This window comes from Argopecten irradians, chromosome 6 (assembly GCF_041381155.1).
Source record: "Argopecten irradians isolate NY chromosome 6, Ai_NY, whole genome shotgun sequence".
NCBI classification, from domain to species: domain Eukaryota; kingdom Metazoa; phylum Mollusca; class Bivalvia; order Pectinida; family Pectinidae; genus Argopecten; species Argopecten irradians.
Window position 1 is genome coordinate 22,493,954 of NC_091139.1, and position 20,514 is coordinate 22,514,467.

The 20,514-nt window shown below is 35.0% G+C and overlaps 1 protein-coding gene across 1 annotated transcript; it reads left to right on the forward strand.

The window, feature by feature from the left end:
- Positions 1-147: 147 nt before the first annotated feature.
- LOC138325347 (uncharacterized) lies at positions 148-16,919 on the forward strand. Its single transcript, XM_069270938.1, has 10 exons — positions 148-524; positions 2,150-2,258; positions 3,365-3,526; positions 4,567-4,740; positions 5,084-5,157; positions 6,744-6,941; positions 8,067-8,160; positions 8,635-8,768; positions 9,393-9,536; positions 13,328-16,919. Exons 1-10 carry the CDS (start codon positions 297-299, stop codon positions 13,451-13,453), a joined length of 1,443 nt encoding a protein of 480 aa, XP_069127039.1. The 5' UTR covers positions 148-296; the 3' UTR covers positions 13,454-16,919.
- The last annotated feature ends 3,595 nt before the right edge of the window (positions 16,920-20,514 follow it).

The following is a 20,514-nucleotide window of genomic DNA, read 5'->3' on the forward strand; positions in this document are numbered from 1 at the left end:
CCTGTTTTCAAGTAGATACTGTGACCTGTTTCCATCAACTCTGTCTTTCAAGTAGATACTTGATTTTTCAACCCCTCGAGAGTGATAACGTTGCAACGATACCGTCACCTCAAATGCTGGTAGTATTTTTATACGAGTTATCTCCCTTATGACACGCACACATATCCAATAAGGAAGGCCAACATGTTTCCGCTAGAGTGGGTTAATTTTATTGATCAACATTGCAGGTACTGGTACTCGTTAGTACTGTAACTAACGTTACCGTCAAATACCCGGAACTCGACAGGGCTTCAGACATGGAACTGAAAGGACGAGTGGTTGTGTATTCAATATTGGGATGTCCTCACTGTATGCGAGCTAAAAACACTTTACTTGACCTGGGTGTGCCGTACACGGATATTAGTTTAGACACCTACCCGCAATGTCGCGAGGAGGTAAAGCGGCTCACCGGTGGCAGACAAACCGTGCCACAGATTTTCTTCAATGCGAAACATATCGGCGGAAACGATGATTTGCAGACTCTGGTTGGTAGCACAAAAATCTCTCTTACTTATAGTTGGACAGTTACCTATCTATCAGAGTTAGTTCCCTTCGTTGTCATTATATGTACATGTAGATATTTAGCACTAAAGTTGACAATGCAAGTATTTAATTGAGATATTAATTGCCCTGTCGTGGCAGACATTTTTTTGTTTTTAAGTTCTCCCAACGGAGTGGGGAACTTATTGGGTGTGCTCCATTCTTCTTCTTCTCCTTGTTCTTCTTCTGGTTCTTCTTTTTCTGACGCGACTTTGTCCGACCATATTCTGGAAAACTATATGTCAGATCGCCATGAAATTTTGTGAATCAGTTTCAATATGTAGTTTAAATCAAATTCTAAATTTTTAAAGTAAAAAATAACCATAATTATGAGTAAAAAAAACAAATTTTGGACTGTTTCAAAATTGTTTAAACCAGTAAGAGTTATCTCCCTTTATTCATTGGTCAGCAGGGATCCGTGTTAGGTCCAAGTTAATTTTTGTTGCATTTTAAAGGCCCACTACCTTTCCGAAACGGCTTTTAATTTTTAAAATGGGAATGTAAACCAAGATCGATAATTTTGTAGAGTTGCAAAAGTTATTAACTTACCGTTAATACTACATTTATCATCACCTTCTGAACGATTTGATTAGAATAAATAAAATGTTTATTTTCATAAAGCGGGTCGTATTATGTTTCCCGCCGTCGTCCTAAGTACCGCGCTGTAGTTGATTATCATTGCGCCAGACGGCAAAACAGCGAATTGACTCTCAAATGTTTTCATATATTACGCAGGAAATCTTGCATATGTTGGTGTCGTAACCTTATTTTAGGTCATCGGTATGCATTTTCTGATGTTATTAATGTTTTTTAAGAAACCTTTATATTTTGCTCCGGAAGGGTAATGGGCCTTTAAGTTAAAGATGATACTGTTACTAGTGACATGAAACTGTTTTAAGATCATGTTTTTTTTGGACAACTTTTGAAGACCAGGAGTCAAGATGGCTGCCACGGCATGCAATTGGTCGAAATTGAACAAGAAGAAACATGGTTGATAAAACAAATCTAATACAATTAAAGGCATTGCTGTGCCTAATATATTAACTTTAAATGATGGGACTTTTCAAAAAGCATTTTTTTTCTGAGTAATAAAATTTATTTACCTGTAAGACAATGTCATATCATCATTCAGGGAAAGTCACTCTCGTCAAATTAGAATCTGTAGAGATTGGGGGAACTTTATGTGAAGGCACCCGTCACAATGAGATCTTGTTCTCTTTGTCAGTATTCGGATGTGCTCACGGACCCCTATATACATGCAAACGCGTGAATCAACACACGTGCTAGGTCTATATACATATCCATATACACTGTCACAGCAGCTATCTGCTGTGTATCTCCTACTTATTATGTTAACAAAGCTCTTACCTGTAAAGCTGTATGGGGCTTGGGGATTATTTTCTTCAATGTCCTCAAAGAAACTGGATATAATATCTCTTCCACCTAATAATGCAGCGGCCCATAATTATACTTAATGTAAAATGTAGTATATTGTAGTTGTTTTTAAAATATTAGTGGCTTAAGATTTAATTTATTATGAAATTTAAAATGGTACAATGTTATTATGAAGGTGAAGGATACCAGTCAATGGGAGGCTAGCCTTATGGAGTTGAGGAACACATCCCCTGGTAGTGATGGGCCTCAGATACCTGACCCCAGTACTGCAGTCAAAGACTCAGGTAGGACACATTGTTATTGATCTTCCAATATATAAGAAGCAACCTGCTTTCATAAAAATGATGTATTTTGAATTTTAAGGTCATCTGACCCGAAGGGTCAGGATGGTAGTTATCATTAAGCAACTTCTTGTGAATAACGAAGAGGCCTAGAGACATGTATTTATATTATATTAGACCTTCTTTTATTTCAAGATTATTTACTTGAACAAACTTGGTAGCTCTTTATCCCAGCATAGTCATCATGCTTCATCCGCTGTCCACAAACTTTTTATTGAAACGACTTCTTCTCAATAACCGATAGGCTCAGGGTATATGTTTGTATAAATAATTTTTGCTTTGACCCTATGGGGCAAGAGGGGTGGGGTCCAGTTGGGGTAAACAGTGATAAATCCTTCAACTCGCTACTTATCATAGTTTTCTCAGTCTGTGATGTTAATTTTTTTCACTGCAAGTCATTTGGATGAGTAAACCACTTGATTTTACTAGTCCGACGATTTAATCACTAGTCCAAATTAAATGTACAGCTGTTTGGCTTCAGCACTCTAGTCATTATCAGCTTATGATTTTTGACCAAATTCAGTCTGGATGTATTCGTGAACGCAAATCCTCACAAGATGATGTATCCGGGCAGAAATAATCGGATACAGTATGCACTCAAAATGTGTTGAAAATTGTAATTGACCACTGCTCTTGTAAATAAATTTTTACTGATTTTAATCGAGTGAGTAGCCACTAGTCCAATTGGTCTAGTTCATTATATTTGGTTCTAATCTGTCCTTAAAATTACTAGTCATGGGCATCAGACTAGTGCTTATAAAGTCACAGTCTGGTTTTCTGCATGATTTGTAAACAATGTTGGTCAGAAGCATACTTGGAAGAAGGGAAACTTGGTTTGTATTTTTTGGCTCTTACACCCTTGGGGCAGGAGGCAATAAGGAAATTTATCTTCAAAATCTTTGAGAAAGAAACAATGAAACTATATTCGGAAAATTACCTGGCATAACAAACCAGGGGAATTATATACAGGCTCTTTGGGCCTCTTGCTTTACAATTGCATCATTTTACTTGCATTGTTAAACCTGAAAACATAAAATTTTCTTTTACAGATGCTGGCGAGTTTACATGTGAACCAGATGAGTATGCAAAACTCGTTCAGGACTTAAAGACCAGTGGCCTCATTAAAGACCACTCTAAGATCTTCTCTAACTACAAACGATCCTTTGTAGGTCGGGAGTTTGTTGACTGGGTTGTCAAAACGAAGGGACTCGGTGAGTATACTCCTTAGGTGTTGAAGTTATATGTATCACAATCATCACATAAACTTTGCTCTTTTTTTGATCATTCACCATCATCTGTGTATGGATAGCTAGGAGACATGTTTACCTATACGTATAGTGGCTATGAATCTGTGTAATATGTAAACTGGTGTATATAAATAACAAATGAAGGAAAAATACACAAGGAGTCACTTTGGGCATGGTTATGAGGTTATTTGGTTGAAGACAGATGGCAGGAAAGGTCAGTCTATGTCAAAGTTAAATATTTGATGAAGTATTTTTAGTATAAACAATCGGAAAACTTAGTTCAGTATCAGTAAAGATCAAGTGTTACTGATGAATATATTGTCATAAAGTTTATTTTAAAGATAAAGTCTAGAAAACATACAGCATCAGGCAGTCATATTAAGAAACCTGATGTAATCTTTGCCATAATTGGCATGCATTAACACTTCCTTTGGAACAAAATAATTGAAGAATATGTGAATGAACTTTGAGGAAGCTGTTGTATGCTATATCTTGATTAACAAAATATAATATGGTTATGAAATTGGGACCATTTCATGTCTTTTTCATGAATTTGAATAATGCCTACTTCAGTAAAATTATGAGAAGAAAGAGTCATTAAGTTTGCCAAATATGGTTATAGAATCATTTTATAAATATTTATATTTTGCTAGAGACTCCCATTACTCTAATAATAATGATCTTCATTATGAGTGAATACATGCATGCAGGAGTCCTGTTTACTGATTCGAAGGGAAAATTGACACTGTTTAATTATGAAATTATAAAAAAAAATCTTTTAAATTAAATGTTAGGGTTATTAATGGGAAACTGAAAAGTTATTGAAAAGTAGTGTGCAGATTATGTTATTCCTACATGTATGTATTAATTTGTTTTTCTAGACCGGAGTTTATACATTGATATACAGTTAATTTGAGTAAATGTCCTTATTTCGTGTAGATTGATATTCCTGATTTGAGAAGATACTAGCTGTAATAGTATAAGTCACTGTTTGATATTTTCAGATCGGAGTGTAGCTATAGAAATGGGCCAGGCCCTGATTGACAAACATTTCGGCCACGACGTGAAGAGTGATGAAACATTTCAGGATGCCCCAGACAAGTACTACAGGCTGTTAGAGGATGATGAGTCTACAGCCCTAAATGCTGGTGAAACATCACAGTGTGAACCAAAGCCAGGTTTGTGTTAAATAACATGTTGGTCACCAGGCCAGCTTCTTTATACATGTACATGTTGTATATCACAGGAAAATAATAAATAGTTCTTATATTCACTGCAGCAAGAAACTAATTAAGCCTGTAACCTTTGTCTTACTTACTTCCAGTGAGTCCGTGCAACTACCCTGTTGCTCATACTGGCTGCCGCTCAAATTCTATATGTAGTAAATGATCGAAAGCATATAGAGAAAAGATCCTTCTTTCCATTGTCAGATGTAGATGATTGTTTGATGGGCACCAAGATCCCTCTGGGATCTCTTGTTGTTTTTATTTACAATATATATTCATTTTTGTACATATACAGCTGATGAACTTGGAGAGGAAATCAGAAAACTTATCTTGAAGATATACACTGCATTTTTGTCCCCTGATGGAAAGGTACTCTTACTAGAATTCTTTTAATACATTTTATTTCTTTTATAAAACAATGAGACCACAGAAAGGATTCAAATAGCACAGACAAAATAAGATAATCTTACTATAAATCATTTAATAGACATTTTGTGTTATTTGGTCAGGATGACCTAATGTCATCATGTTTCGTCAGCTGGTCGTGCAACGTTTGCTGTGCGTCATGTGTACCTAAGACTATTTCATACAAAAGCCTACTTCTTCTTAACCCTTGAGTGAATAACAACCATATTTGGTGTGAAACATCGTTGGGAAAGCCTGACAATCATATCTTAATCAAATGTGTTTGGTCCAACATCTTGGGACAGATTTTTCTTAAATTTGGTTTAATTCTACTCCTCTTTAACCCTTTAGTTGATTAAACCAAATTTGGTGTAAAACATCATTTGGGGAGGGCAGTCATATTTTATATAAATGAGCCATGTTCGATCACTGGGGACAGATGGGTGGGGCTCAGAAGGGGGAACTTGGATGAAATTCTGCCGTAAAATCCTACTCTTCCTTAACCCTTGAATAGATATCAACCATATGTGATGTTAAACATAATTTTAGGGGGAATATCACATTTCATAACAATGAGCCGGGTTTAACCCCTAGGGACTGAGGGGTGGGGTTCCAAAAGGGGATTTTGCTGAAATTTTTATTTAAAAGCTTACTCTTACTTACACTTCAGTGGATTACAACCATATTTGTTGAGAAACATCATTAGGGGAGGACAATCATATTTTGTATAAAAGACCCAGATACTACCCATGGGGACAGAACAGCTGGGCTGCTAAACAACAACTTTGCTGAAATTTGGCTTTCAAATCTGATTCCTCTTTAATCCTTGAATGGGTTACAATCACATTTGTCATGGAACATCTGTAGAAACAAATTATTCAAATGAATGATCGTGACCTTCATTCAAGGTCACACAGGTCCAAATGGCTAAAATCTTGAAACAAGTTCTTTTGAATAACTAGTGACCTGATATTAGGCCTGTGAGATGCTGGGATGAAGGGCTGCCAAGTTTGTTCAAGTGAATGACCTTGACCTACTTTTAAGATCAAAGTCATCAAATATTTCAAGAACTTCCAGCTTCAGCTAAGGAGTTCCTTGTATCACCTTAATTGTTAGCCAATACTGTATACTGTGATTGTTTTGTGTGAATTGTCAGATGACCGTTAAGACCCATGCATTGGGCCTCTTGTTTAATAAAATAATGTAAAAGAATGATTTGAATAAAATGCAAAGCTGTCATTTTTTTATAATTAGGTTAGAAATCTGAGTGACTCTATGTTTTAAATATTGGATGTTTAATACAGTTGTATAGATGCGTTATTTTATGTAACGAAACTATTTGGCAATAGCTTACAAAAACTTTTATTGTAGGGTAGGTACTATCATTTCTTTTGACCAACTACAACTTTTTTCACTAAATTATTTTCTTTTAGCACTGTGGTTCTCAAATTGAAAGTTTTCTGGTTAACTAAATTAGATTTAATTGTTTTATCATTTTTTGGGAGGGTAGAGAATTGTTATGAATTAACACTTCATTTCAAATGTTACAGAAAGTGAATTACCAAGGCATAGGTAAAAGTGCAGAGTTTGAGAAGTATAAACAACTTACGAGGCAGCTTCATCGTGTCAGAATCTCGGAGAGTAATCGAGAGGAAAAACTATCATTTTTCATTAACATATACAACGCTCTTGTCATCCATGCAAACATAGTACATGGGCCAGCAACAAATCTCTGGCAGAGATACAAGGTAAATACAATAGTTTTGACTTTATGTGGTTTTAGCTCTACCTGTAGCAAACACATGGTGGGCTATTCAAATCGCCTTTCATCTTAGGCCCGTCCCTCCTTCCATTTGTTAACTCAGCCTTTCATTGGTGGTGCGTCCCTCCTTCCATCTGTAAACAATCTTTGTTACCGCTATTTCTCAGATCAAGATCATAATCCACAGCCATATTGGATTTTGGTAGATAATATTTAATCTTGCAGTAATATCTAAAGTTATTTTTTACTTCCTATGAGATAAAATTATTATTTGCAACACCTATGTATTGATTAGTTTTGAATTGCCACTATGGGTTGATACTATGTGTGGGGGTGTGGAACGGATAGTACAGACAAATCGATCCTATATGCAAATACATTCGATAAGTATCTGGATACACATCCTATGGGGGATACTTTTCTCTTACCCCAGACAAGGATATCCACAGTTTTACCAGTGTGAGATTTTTCTATCTCACCCTAGGGTAAAGACAAGCTACACAAGGTCATTGCATGTGTTCAATAATTGTATGACATCACGACAACAGTATCATGACATCGCAGTAAAAGTATTATAATGTCACAACTACAATGAAATGACGTCACAAAGATGACGAAAACGGCGACTCATTGAGGTCACGTCATCCTCGCTTGCATAACTGTGACACCTTTGTTAGAGTTACAAAATGGTGCACAGAGTCACAGAGTAAGGAAAAAAGAATTATTCACCATTAGGATAAGATTCTTAAGATGTCAATCACTCGACAAAGCCTCGTGTTTGACAACTTAATAATCTTACCCTTCGGGTTGAGATTCTCCTGTCTCACCCCAAAGGAAGTGAAAGATTCTATTAATCTTATATGACACTAGTTTATCTTATAGGACACTAGTTTATCCTATTAAGTTACACTGTAGTTGAATAGGAAATTGCTTGACATTTGCATCTTTACAAATGAATATGTCTAGTGTTCAGTTGTAGAATATTTAAAATGTTCAAATTTAAAATTTTAAAAGGAATAAAATCAAATTAAGTGGGAATATTTGCAAATAAATGTACTGACAGGTTTTATGAAAGACATATATACATGCATGTATATGTTTTTTTCTTCAGTTTTTCAACACAATACGTTACATCATTGGCGGAGAATCTTACTCCTTACAGGATATTGAAAATGGTGTGCTTCGGGCTAACAGGAAGGGTGTGGGTAAGTCAACTTTAAACTCTTCCAAGGTTTATGAAACATTGTATGCAGACTAAACTATACCAAATTTTTAGTTAGCAATCTACTTTGTACAATGCAGCATATTGGTTAAAATTGTAAAAGAAATAGATATAGATAGAATACATATAACATTGATTTTCAACCTTAATATAAACTAAAACATTAAAAAGGCTAGCAAACGTAGGATTGAGATTGAATACTGATTATATAACAAAATAGGGAACACATGTTAATACAGTCCACATTTTCTATTTATGCAAATGGACAACTTCCGCATCTGAATATAGAAAAATTATTAAATGCATTTTCTGAAATACCAGTATACCAATAAAATTGTTACCGTTAATCTGTTGATTACCCGAAGGCTTGACACTACATGTACACTTGTATAAACACGGACCGTGATATAAAGAAATACGAGGAGTAATTGCATAAACATATTTGTTTTGTTAACAGGTATGTTCACGAGGCCCTTTTCCCAGTCAGATCCTCGATTTAAAATAGCATTGGAGAAACATGAACCACTCATACACTTTGCCCTAGTGTGTGGAGCCAAGAGTTGTCCGCCCATTAAGACCTACTCATCAAAGGTATATTGCTGTGTCTGTTTTCAGGATTAATTGATTTTACCTGTGAAGTCTTGGTGCAGCTGCATGTTACATGATCTTTTACTCACATGTTTGTAAAGTGTTTGCCACTCATGAAACAGGATGTAATTTGGGCAGATCCTGTGGCATAAAGAGAGCACCAGGTTCAAGTTTTTTTTAAGGACATCTAACCAAGAGGGTCAGAATGACCTACAGTAACTGTGTTTTGTCCATCTATCGTCATCCACAGTGGTTGTTAGTGAACTTCTCACATTTTAAACATCTTCTCTACCAGAGCGATTTTGCTGAAAATTGCTTGAGATTATCCTGATATGGTCCGAACCAAGTGTTGTAATTTTTGAATCGATATGAAAAACAAGAATGCCATTACGGCTGCCATATGTGCACGATCATCTAAAGCACAAACCAAATACAGAAAGAACCATTTATATCAGACTTCCGTTTCAGACTTCATATTTCGGGGCGGTAAAAAGTTGTCTTTAATTTTCTAACTTAACAGAACCTAAACATTGTTGTCACATCTATTTGACATTGTGTATCAGACCACTGAGCCCCATGGGTCTCTTGTTGACATGTAAATAAAATGATGCTATTATTTCACTGTAGGGGATATATGAACAGCTCAAAGTTGCTGCCGAATCCTTCCTAGATGGTGATGATGGCTGTCAAATTGACATGAAAAAACGACAAGTTAGACTTTCAAAAATATTAAAGTGGTACCAAGAGGACTTTGGCAGAAATAAAGAGGAGGTATGTATTTTTTTTTTACTTCTTGTTCTCAACCAGGTTTGTTCCTGATAAATTTGACAATCCAACATGTCCCTTCCAACCTAGAGAGTAATGTGCCTAAAACAGTCTGTAGTAAAATAACGAAATGTGTACATGTGTTCAAGTGAAATACAAAGTAGATACATGTAGATATTTATAGAGAAGTATAAATGGTGGCCAAGCCAAGTGGTCAATACATGTATATGTATGTGTAGTCACATAGAAGACAAGATAACATAAATCCATTGTTCAAGAATTTTTTTTGTAGCACTGAAGATCATATTGTTAGATGCACATACCATTGTGGAGATGATATTCCTTGTTTCTTAATGAATAACAATTATATTTCATCAAGTAGGATGGAAATGTTATTTTTAGCTCATCTGGCCCGAAGGGCCGGTGAGCTTATGTCATGGCGCGGCGTCCGTCGTCCGTCCGTCCGTCCGTCAACATTTCCTTTAAACCGCTACTAGTCATAGAGTTCTGCATGGATTGTAACCAAATTTGGCCACAAACATCCTTGGGGGAGGGGAAACAGAACTTGTATAAATTTTGGCTCTGTCCCCCCCGGGGCAGGAGGGGCGGGGCCCAATAGGGGAAATAGAGGTAAATCCTATAAATCGCTACTTGTCCTAGAGTTCTGCATGGATTGTAACCAAATTGGACCACAAACATCCTTGGGGGAGGGGGAACAGATCTTGTATAAATTTTGGCTCTGGTCCCCCAGGGGCAGGAGGGGCGGGGCCCAATAGGGGTGATAGAGGTAAATCCTTTAAATCGCTACTTGTCCTAGAGTTCTGAATGGAATGTAACTAAATTTGGCCACAAACATCCTTGGGGGAAGGGGAACAGAACTTGTATAAATTTTGGCTCTGGTCCCCCGGGGGCAGGAGGGGCGGGGCCCAATAGGGGTAATAGAGGTAAATCCTTTAAATCGCTACTTGTCATAGAGCACTGAATGGAATGTAACAAAATTTGGCCACAAACATCCTTTGGGGAAGGGGAACAGAACTTGTATAAATTTTGACTCTGGTTCCCCAGGGGGCAGGAGGGGCGGGGCCCAATAGGGGAAATAGAGGTAAATCCTTTAAATCGCTACTAGTCATAGAGTTCTGAATGGAATGTAACAAAATTTGGCCACAAACATCCTTGGGAAAAGGGGAACAGAACTTGTATAAATTTTGGCTCTGGTCCCCCGGGGGCAGGAGGGGCGGGGCCCAATAGGGGAAATAGAGGTAAATCCTTTAAATCGCTACTAGTCATAGAGTTCTACATGGATTGTAACCAAATTTGGCCACAAACATCCTTGGGGGAAGGGTTACAGAACTTGTATAAATTTTGGCTCTGATCCCCGGGGGCAGAAGAGGCAGGGCCCAATAGGGGAAATAGAGGTAAGTCCTTTAAATTGCTACTTGTCGTAGAGTTCTGAATGGAATGTAACTAAATTTGGCCACAAACATCCTTGGGGGAAGGGGAACATAACTTGTATAAATTTTGGCTCTGGTCCCCCAGGGGCAGGAGGGGCGGGGCCCAATAGGGGTAATAGAGGTAAATCCTTTAAATCGCTTCTTGTCATAGAGCTCTGAATGGAATGTAACCAAATTTGGCCACAAACGTCCTTTGGGGAAGGGGAACAGAACTTGTATAAATTTTGGCTCTGGTCCCCCGGGGGCAGGAGGGGCGGGGCCCAATAGGGGAAATAGAGGTAAATCCTTTAAATCGCTACTTGTAATAGAGTTCTACATGAATTGTAACCAAATTCTGCCACAAACATCCTTGGGGGAAGGGGAACAGAACTTGTATAAATTTTGGCTCTGGTCCCCAGGGGGCAGGAGGGGCGGGGCCCAATAGGGGAAATAGAGGTAAATCCTTTAAATCGCTACTAGTCATAGAGTTCTGAATGGAATGTAACCAAATTTGGCCACAAACATCCTTGGGGGAAGGGGAACAGACCCTGTATAAATTTTGGCTCTGGTCCGCCGGGGGCAGGAGGGGCGGGGCCCAATAGGGGTAATAGAGGTAAATCATTTAAATTGCTACTAGTCATAGAGTTCTGAATGGAATGTAACCAAATTTGGCCACAAAAATCCTTGGGGGAGGGGGAACAGACCTTGTATAAATTTTGGCTCTGACCCCCTGGGGGCGGGAGGGGTGGGGCCCAATAGGGGATTTAGAGGTTAATATTAAAATTCCTTCAGAAAAGAAACAATGAACCTGTATTCAGAACATTACTTGGCATTACAAACCAGGTGAGCGATACAGGCCCTCTGGGCCTCTTGTTCAAGAATGCGAAGCATGAGTGAAAAAAAAATATCAAAGTTTTCACCTCACGAGATGAAATATAACTGTAATTCATCAAGAAAGAAGGAATATTGTATTCATTACAATTTTTATATCTCTATTTTAAGTCTAAACTAGCTGGCCAACTGATCATATAATGCTATTACATGTAATTTAATCAGCCGTGATTTTCTTGTTTACTAATTTAGTTTGACACATGAGGCACAAATTTTGAAGAAAATTATTATAGATAATCTAATGCAACCCATTTATGCTCCATCAATTAAAATTTGAAAATGATATTGAAAAGATGTACGTAAAACTAAATTTTTGGTTTGATATTTCAAAAATAGATACTCCCGCCAAAACAATATTTTCACAGCAAAAGCTGTGTTCTTATTGTTCAATATTGAATGAAAATATCAAAACTGATGTGTCCATCACTTGGGTGAAAAAAACCACATATGTTTCACTAATAAAACCTTTTATTTTACTCTGAAAAATGTAATGTTTAATATTTGCTAAAGACTAAAAACCCTCCCTCCAAAACAATAAGATAAAAAAATTTAATGCTGAACTATAGAGTTATATATCAATTGTAAAATGCTGAACTGTAGAGATTTTACAATTCATATACATCTATTGTTCAGCATTTTACAATTTATACATAACATATATAAATTGTAAAATGCTGAACAGTAGAGATATATGAATTGTAAAATGCTGAACTGTAGAGATATATAAATTGTAAAATTCTGAACTGTAGAGATACGAAATTGTAAAATGCTGAACAGTAGAGATATATAAATTGTAAAATGCTGAACAGAAGAGATATAGGAATTATAAAATACTGAACTGTAGAGATATACAAATTATAAAATGCTGAATTGTAGAAAATTTATAAATTGTAAAATGCTGAACTGTAGAGATATATAAATTGTAAAATGCTGAACAGTAGAGATACGAAATTGTAAAATGCTGAACAGTAGAGATACGAAATTGTAAAATGCTGAACAGAAGAGATATATAAATTGTAAAATGCTGAACAGAAGAGATATAGGAATTATAAAATGCTGAACAGTAGAGATATACAAATTGTAAAATGCTGAACTGTAGAGATATATAAATTGTAAAATTCTGAACTGTAGAGATTTATAAATTGTAAAATGCTGAACAGTAAAGATACGAAATTGTAAAATGCTGAACAGTAGAGATACGAAAATGTAAAATGCTGAACTGTAGAGATATATAAATTGTAAAATGCTGAATTGTAGAGATATACAAGTTGTAAAATACTGAACAGTAGAGATATATGAATTGTAAAATGCTGAACAGTAGAGATATAGGAATTATAAAATGCTGAACAGTAGAGATATGTAAATTGTGAAATGCTGAACAGTAGAGATATGCAAATTGTAAAATGCTGGACAGTAGAGATATATGAATTGTAAAATGCTGAACAGCAGAGATATATAAATTGTTACTTACACTAGGTACTGCAATGGATTGTGGCTCACCTTCCATCAGAGAGCGAAAGGAAGTCCCAACTTACAGAACTGCTACAGGGTACCAAATACCGTGTTGACTACATGGAATATGACTGGGGAGTCAACTCGTAGATTGTGTCTTAACTACATCAATGGGAACATACCATTTTTATTTGGAAATATTTTCATCAAAAGTGTCCTTTAAAGATCATTATAATTCTTCTTGTTTTATTCAGACTAATTTTGCACTGTACCAACTGCTGACTGATCCATTGATTTGTGCTTATTTATAATTTAGTGAGCCTGTTTTACTGTTTGATCAATTATAACTTATAACCTGGTATTATACTTCTTACTACTGGGTATATATGTATAACCTGATATTATACTACTGGGTGTATATGTATAGCCTGATATTATACTACTGGGTATATATGTATAGCCTGATATTATACTACTGGGTGTATATGTATAACCTGATATTATACTACTGGGTGTATATGTATAACCTGATATTATACTACTGGGTATATATGTATAACCTGATGTTATACTACTGGGTATATATGTATAACCTGATATTATACTACTGGGTGTATATGTATAACCTGATATTATACTACTGGGTATATATGTATAGCCTGATATTATACTACTGGGTGTATATGTATAGCCTGATATTATACTACTGGGTGTATATGTATAGCCTGATATTATACTACTGGGTGTATATGTATAACCTGATATTATACTACTGGGTGTATATGTATAACCCGATATAATACTAAGTATATATGTATAACCTGATATTATACTACTGGGTGTATATGTATAACCCGATATAATACTAAGTATATATGTATAACCTGATATTATACTACTGGGTGTATATGTATAGCCTGATATTATACAACTGGGTATATATGACCTGATATTATACTACTGGGTATACATGTATAGCCTGATATTATACTACTGGGTGTATATGTATAACCTGATATTATACTACTGGGTGTATATGTATAGCCTGATATTATACTACTGGGTATATATGTATAGCCTGATATTATACTACTGGGTATATATGTATAACCTGATATTATACTACTGGGTATATATGTATAACCTGATATTATACTACTGGGTGTATATGTATAGCCTGATATTATACTACTGGGTATACATGTATAGCCTGATATTATACTACTGGGTATACATGTATAGCCTGATATTATACTACTGGGTATATATGTATAACCTGATATTATACTACTGGGTATATATGTATAACCTGATATTATACTACTGGGTATACATGTATAACCTGATATTATACTACTGGGTATATATGTATAGCCTGATATTATACTACTGGGTATATATGTATAACCTGATATTATACTACTGGGTATATATGTATAACCTGATATTATACTACTGGGTATATATGTATAACCTGATATTATTCTACTGGGTATATATGTAAAGCCTGATATTATACTACTGGGTATATATGTATAACCTGATATTATACTACTGGGTATATATGTATAGCCTGATATTATACTACTGGGTATATATGTATAACCTGATATTATACTACTGGGTATATATGTATAACCTGATATTATACTACTAGGTATAATACTACTAGAGGTGTATATATATAACCTGATATTATACTACTGGGTGTATATGTATAGCCTGATATTATACTACTGGGTATATATGTATAACCTGATATTATACTCCTGGGTATATATGACCTGATATTATACTACTGGGTATACATGTATAGCCTGATATTATACTACTGGGTGTATATGTATAGCTTGATATTATACTCCTGGGTATATATAACCTGATATTATACTACTAGGTATAATACTACTGGGTATATATGTAAAGCCTGATATTATACTCCTGGGTATATATGACCTGATATTATACTACTGGGTATATATGTAAAGCCTGATATTATACTACTGGGTATACATGTATAGCCTGATATTATACTACTGGGTGTATATGTATAACCTGATATTATACTCCTGGGTATATATGACCTGATATTATACTACTGGGTATATATGTAAAGCCTGATATTATACTGTTGGGTATATATGTAAAGCCTGATATAATACTACTGGGTATATACTGTATTTTCCGGAGAACAAGTCATGACTTTTCCCCTGAAAATCAGGAATGCGACCTATACACCAGTGCGACTTATACGTGGACGATATGCATAATCTGATATTTAGATTATACTACTGGCTATATATGACCTGATAATATACTGTGTGGGTATACAATTTAAGTATGTACATGTAGTCCCCATTGTACTTCTAATGAGGAGTTTCTTGTTTACATTGCCTTAAAGTTGTTTGTCAAAGAATAGGTGAGCATTTTCAGCCTACCTGGTAGATTCTTTTGTATTCATCCAAATATTATTTTACCATTATTGTCTACTTTGACAATGTTATATTATGCCATAGTCAATTGAACATTAAGCCAAATGGGCCTCTTATTAAAGTGAATAGTCGGGCAAAGAAAACTAGTCTAAATGCCTTCATTGGCCTTCCAAAAGTTCTCACATATTAATACGACGGTCAAGTTCTGCTTAGTTTCCCAGTTCTGACCATGAAAGTAAAGAAAAGTTGAAAGCATTGAAAGCAAGGCTGCGTGGAAATGTAACCACGGACATAGTGAGCCGGGAGGACGTTTTAGAATTCCCATACTTTAAATTAATTTCTTCGTATGCAGACAGATTTTAACGAGATATTTTATTTTTCCATTTCATAAGAAATTATACTGGATACATTCACACCATTTTTACCGACTTTAGCCATCCTTGCCCGACTGTTCACTTTAATAGCACTACTAGAAGTGTGTTTTATCTTGTATTAGTGATTTCATGACATTGAATTGATAAAGACAGAGCAAAATAATATGAATTACTACTAAAAAGAAAATAATCTTGCTATGTGATTTAACTCTAAGCACATTGAATCAGAATGACACAGATATAACGTTGATAAATCTTCTAGGTAAATCATAGCTTTTGTATGTATCGGTATATAAAACAGTTAAAGCATGGGTTTGAGGGATAAACCAAGTTTCTGGTTTAACTTCCTCAAAGTTTTATATTATAGACAAGCCTCGGGAAGCCAGAAACTTGTTATATCCCTCAACCCCATGCTTTAACTCTAAGTTGTTATGAATATGAGCCATTATTTTTGGGGTAAAACACAGGGTTTCAGAGGCCCAATGGGCAAAGTGTACTCACATGGGATGCTATACAAGGTTTCATAAAAGTATCATTTTTTGTGTGTGTCACAAGCTCTTTAGTTCATTTTATGTGATAAGATCTGACTCCATTTCTATACATTGTATATAAAACATATACATAATCATTCCAGAATGTTGTTGTTATTAATGTTCTCATCATTTTTATGAATAACATTATATAATGTCCATTGTTGTGTTGAGATGTCATTTTCTTTTGATATAATAGTTTCCTGTGATATGTATATCTTTCAATATGTGTATACAGTAAAATCCTTCCGAGTCAAACTCTTTTATTGCTTTGGTTTGTTTGGTTTTACGACTAGGTTCATTTAATGATGTGCCAGTTTTAGAAGGAGAAAAGCCAGCGTTTCCGGAGAAAAAGCACGACCAGTGGTCAGTACATGGCAACTTACCCACTTGGAATTCAAACTCATGATCACCACTCAGCTACTGCTGCTCTGTTCTTTGATTAATAACAGTCATAATGCTAAATTCTGTATAGTGCCAGCATACCTGAGTGATATTGACAAGTAGCGATTTAAAAGAAATGCTGACAGATGCTGCACCTTGACCTAAGCTCACCTGGCCCGAAGGTGTATATTAATTTTATTTAAGTATTTTATAGTATCAATATAGTAGTCAAAACACTGAAAGTGTATGTTCAAAGCATTTATAAACTTTAAAGAAATTCTGAATCTAATTCACCTGATTGATACTGCAAAAAGAAAAGAAAAAAACACCCAAATTGCTACAGTCATAGAGTTCTATGACTAGGGCGATCAAGGACAAGGTGAATTTCAGGGTCAGCCTGGAGAGCAGCTTTAGTATTAACATCAAGGTCATATCCAGATCTATCCTCATGATCCATTTCTAGATCAACCTCAGTTAGCACAGAATGTGATGACAAGATGCAGCTGGAGATGAAGGTCCAAATGATTACACCCCCCCCCCTTCCCTCCCATCAGAGGTTTAAAATTCAATGGTGTCGATTACTGGGTGAACTTTAAAACACAAATTCATGAGGTAAGCCATGGTTAGAAACTGGTCTATCAACGAGATGAAAGATCAGCTAAAACTAACTATCTTACATTTTTTGTAAACAAGTATTCCAAAGGAAAGTCTTAATTTGATATGGATGCAATATGCCGCCTTTATTAATACTAAGGAAATTCTTAAATATTTGATATGTATGCAACATGCCCTTTGGAACAATCTGTTAAAATACATCAATATTACTCTACTCTTAAAGTTATATGTGCCAAATAACTGGTCGGGAAATTTGACATTCTTTAATTTTTTCATCATAAATCTATTGAAAATCACCAGACTTGATTAACAGTTCTTGTTTTAACGCTTTATATATGTTTAGATGAAAACATATCTGAAGAAGTCACTTTATAATTACTTAAATCACTGTTAAAATGTGAAATGAAATGGTGGATCACATCTTGACTGTTTAGTTTGACCATGTGTACTTATCTTACTCCACTGTAGACGTACATACATGTATCATGAATGATGGCAGTACTGCCAACATTTATTTTGAGCTCTTATTTAACCTTGTAAAGCTAAACCCCATGCATTGTAAGTAAATTATATTGTAATTCTCAAAATAATTTTTGGTGGTGATAGCATATGAAAATCTCTTTTTGATTCATAAGTATTAAATTAACTTATATTATTTTAATATATTAAAGATAAATACATGAAAAAAATACATGAACAATTATATGAATGGCATAAGTTATCTGTCAACATTACAGGGGAAAAAGAATCCGTCTCCGTTATTTTTCCGTATACATGTATAGTCTATGTATATTTTTTTTACTTTTCTTTTTTGAATTTTCATGATTTCATCTACTGATGAGCTATAACCTTAGACATATTTGTATACTTTCAGCTGATGATATTACCATAATATTCCTGTGTTTCATTCTTAAAATATCATTATTTTTGTGCACTACTTAAAATTGATGACGTGATTTCCTTCATTGTTCTTACCAAAATGGCAACAGAAACGTTTCGCTTGTTTTCTTCAAAAGTTAATGTAGCACTGCGGTTAATTAACACTAATTGATTAAAGAGTCAACTGGGCCCAGTTTCATGAAAATTACTTAAATTTAAGGAATTCCTTAACTTAAATTTCCCCATAGAAAAGCATTACAAAGCTACAGGAAAAAAATCTTAATTTAAGTAGCCTTCTTTAATCTGTAATGCTTTCCTTTTAAGTTTAGGGATTCCATAACATACTATTAAATTTATTTAAGCATTGATGTCACTATTTTTTAATTTTATCGGGGTATGAAAAAAAATTGTTTGCAAACTGTGTGAATCCGCGTAGCGGATTCTCACAAAAGTTTGCAAACAATTTTTTTTTCATACCCCGATAAAATTAAAAAATAGTGACATCAATACTTATAATTAATTTTATACTCTATTTCATAAAATGAAGTATGTTTAAATGTAACATTATAGTGGTTTTTCAAGGGATTCTTTTTTCCGAATCAATACGCAACGTCAATGTCTCTATTGTGACGTCACGATAACGTCGGGGTTTCGCGCCATTCTCGGATTTTTTTTTTCATAGTGGTATAATTAATTTTTCTTTGTTTTCATACCAAATCTGGCTTTCTGATTGGCCAATATTTTTTTTGCATACCACTATGAAAAAAAAATCCGAGAATGGCGCGAAACCCCGACGTTAACGTGACGTCACAATAGAGACATTGACGTTGCGTATTGATTCGGAAAAAAGAATCCCTTGAAAAACCACTATAATGTTACATTTAAACATACTTCATTTTATCAAATAGAGTATAAAATTAATTATAAGTATTGATGTCACTATTTTTTAATTTTATCGGGTTATGAAAAAAAAATTGTTTGCAAACTTATGTGAGAATCCGCTACGCGGATTCACACAGTTTGCAAACAATTTTTTTTTCATACCCCGATAAAATTAAAAAATAGTGACATCAATGCTTAAATGCAAAAAAAATATTGGCCAATCAGAAAGCCAGATTTGGTATGAAAACAAAGAAAAATTAATTATCATAGTATGAAAAAGGAAAACCCCTTTACGTCTAATGTACTAATTATATAAAATATGTCAATTTTGTAGCATAAGCAATGCCTTACAGGGTTAACTTGTTGAACAAGACTATTACAGCACAATGCTCCAGGGTACCGTTTCACAAAGCGGGTGTACCTTACCGAGTGGATGTATCTATCTCGTAAGTTATACCCTCTTTGTGAAACGGTACCCTGGACAACTAAATGTGTATCAGAGAACAAGCAGCATACAAGAAATAAGAAATCTTTACATTTGGAAAAAGAATTGAACCCCTTTCAGACAGAAGAGCTAGAAGAAAACTTCAATAATCAGAATAATAGGAATATTTGCTTAATTGACCAACTTTGAAGCCAAATATGAACTCAATTGATTACTAGGGGGCCTATGAGATACTAGAAAATTACTTATAGGAAGCACGTTATAAGGACAGCACAGATCGCCGAGGAAAGAACACGCGCAAAAATTGTGATAACATGAAAATTGCAGAATATGGGGTCTAGATCAAAATTCGGTAAAATACCGTATATACTACGGTTTATATATAACGATATAGATTTGGTTTGATTACTTTAATGACCTATCAACAGCCAGGGTCATTTAATTAAAGACGTGCCAGGTGGTGGAGGAAAGTCGGGGAAAAAAACCCACCGACCAGCGGTCAGCACATGGCAACTGCCCCACATGGGATGGGATTTGAACTCGCGAACCATAGGTGGAGGACTTTTGGTAATTATAATATGTCGGTACAAAACCACTGTCCCCAGAGTGTATTCATTGATGTGATTTATATCCTTGATATTATGTATTGTTATACCCCTATAAAATAGTT

Bases quoted from the DNA above. Each gene is read 5' to 3' on its own strand.
- LOC138325347 (XM_069270938.1), top strand. From the start codon at position 297: ATGGAACTGAAAGGACGAGTGGTTGTGTATTCAATATTGGGATGTCCT. The intron at 525-2,149 runs GTTGGTAGCACA...GTTATTATGAAG, and splicing joins ACGATGATTTGCAGACTCTG to GTGAAGGATACCAGTCAATG. The intron at 2,259-3,364 runs GTAGGACACATT...TTTCTTTTACAG, and splicing joins TACTGCAGTCAAAGACTCAG to ATGCTGGCGAGTTTACATGT.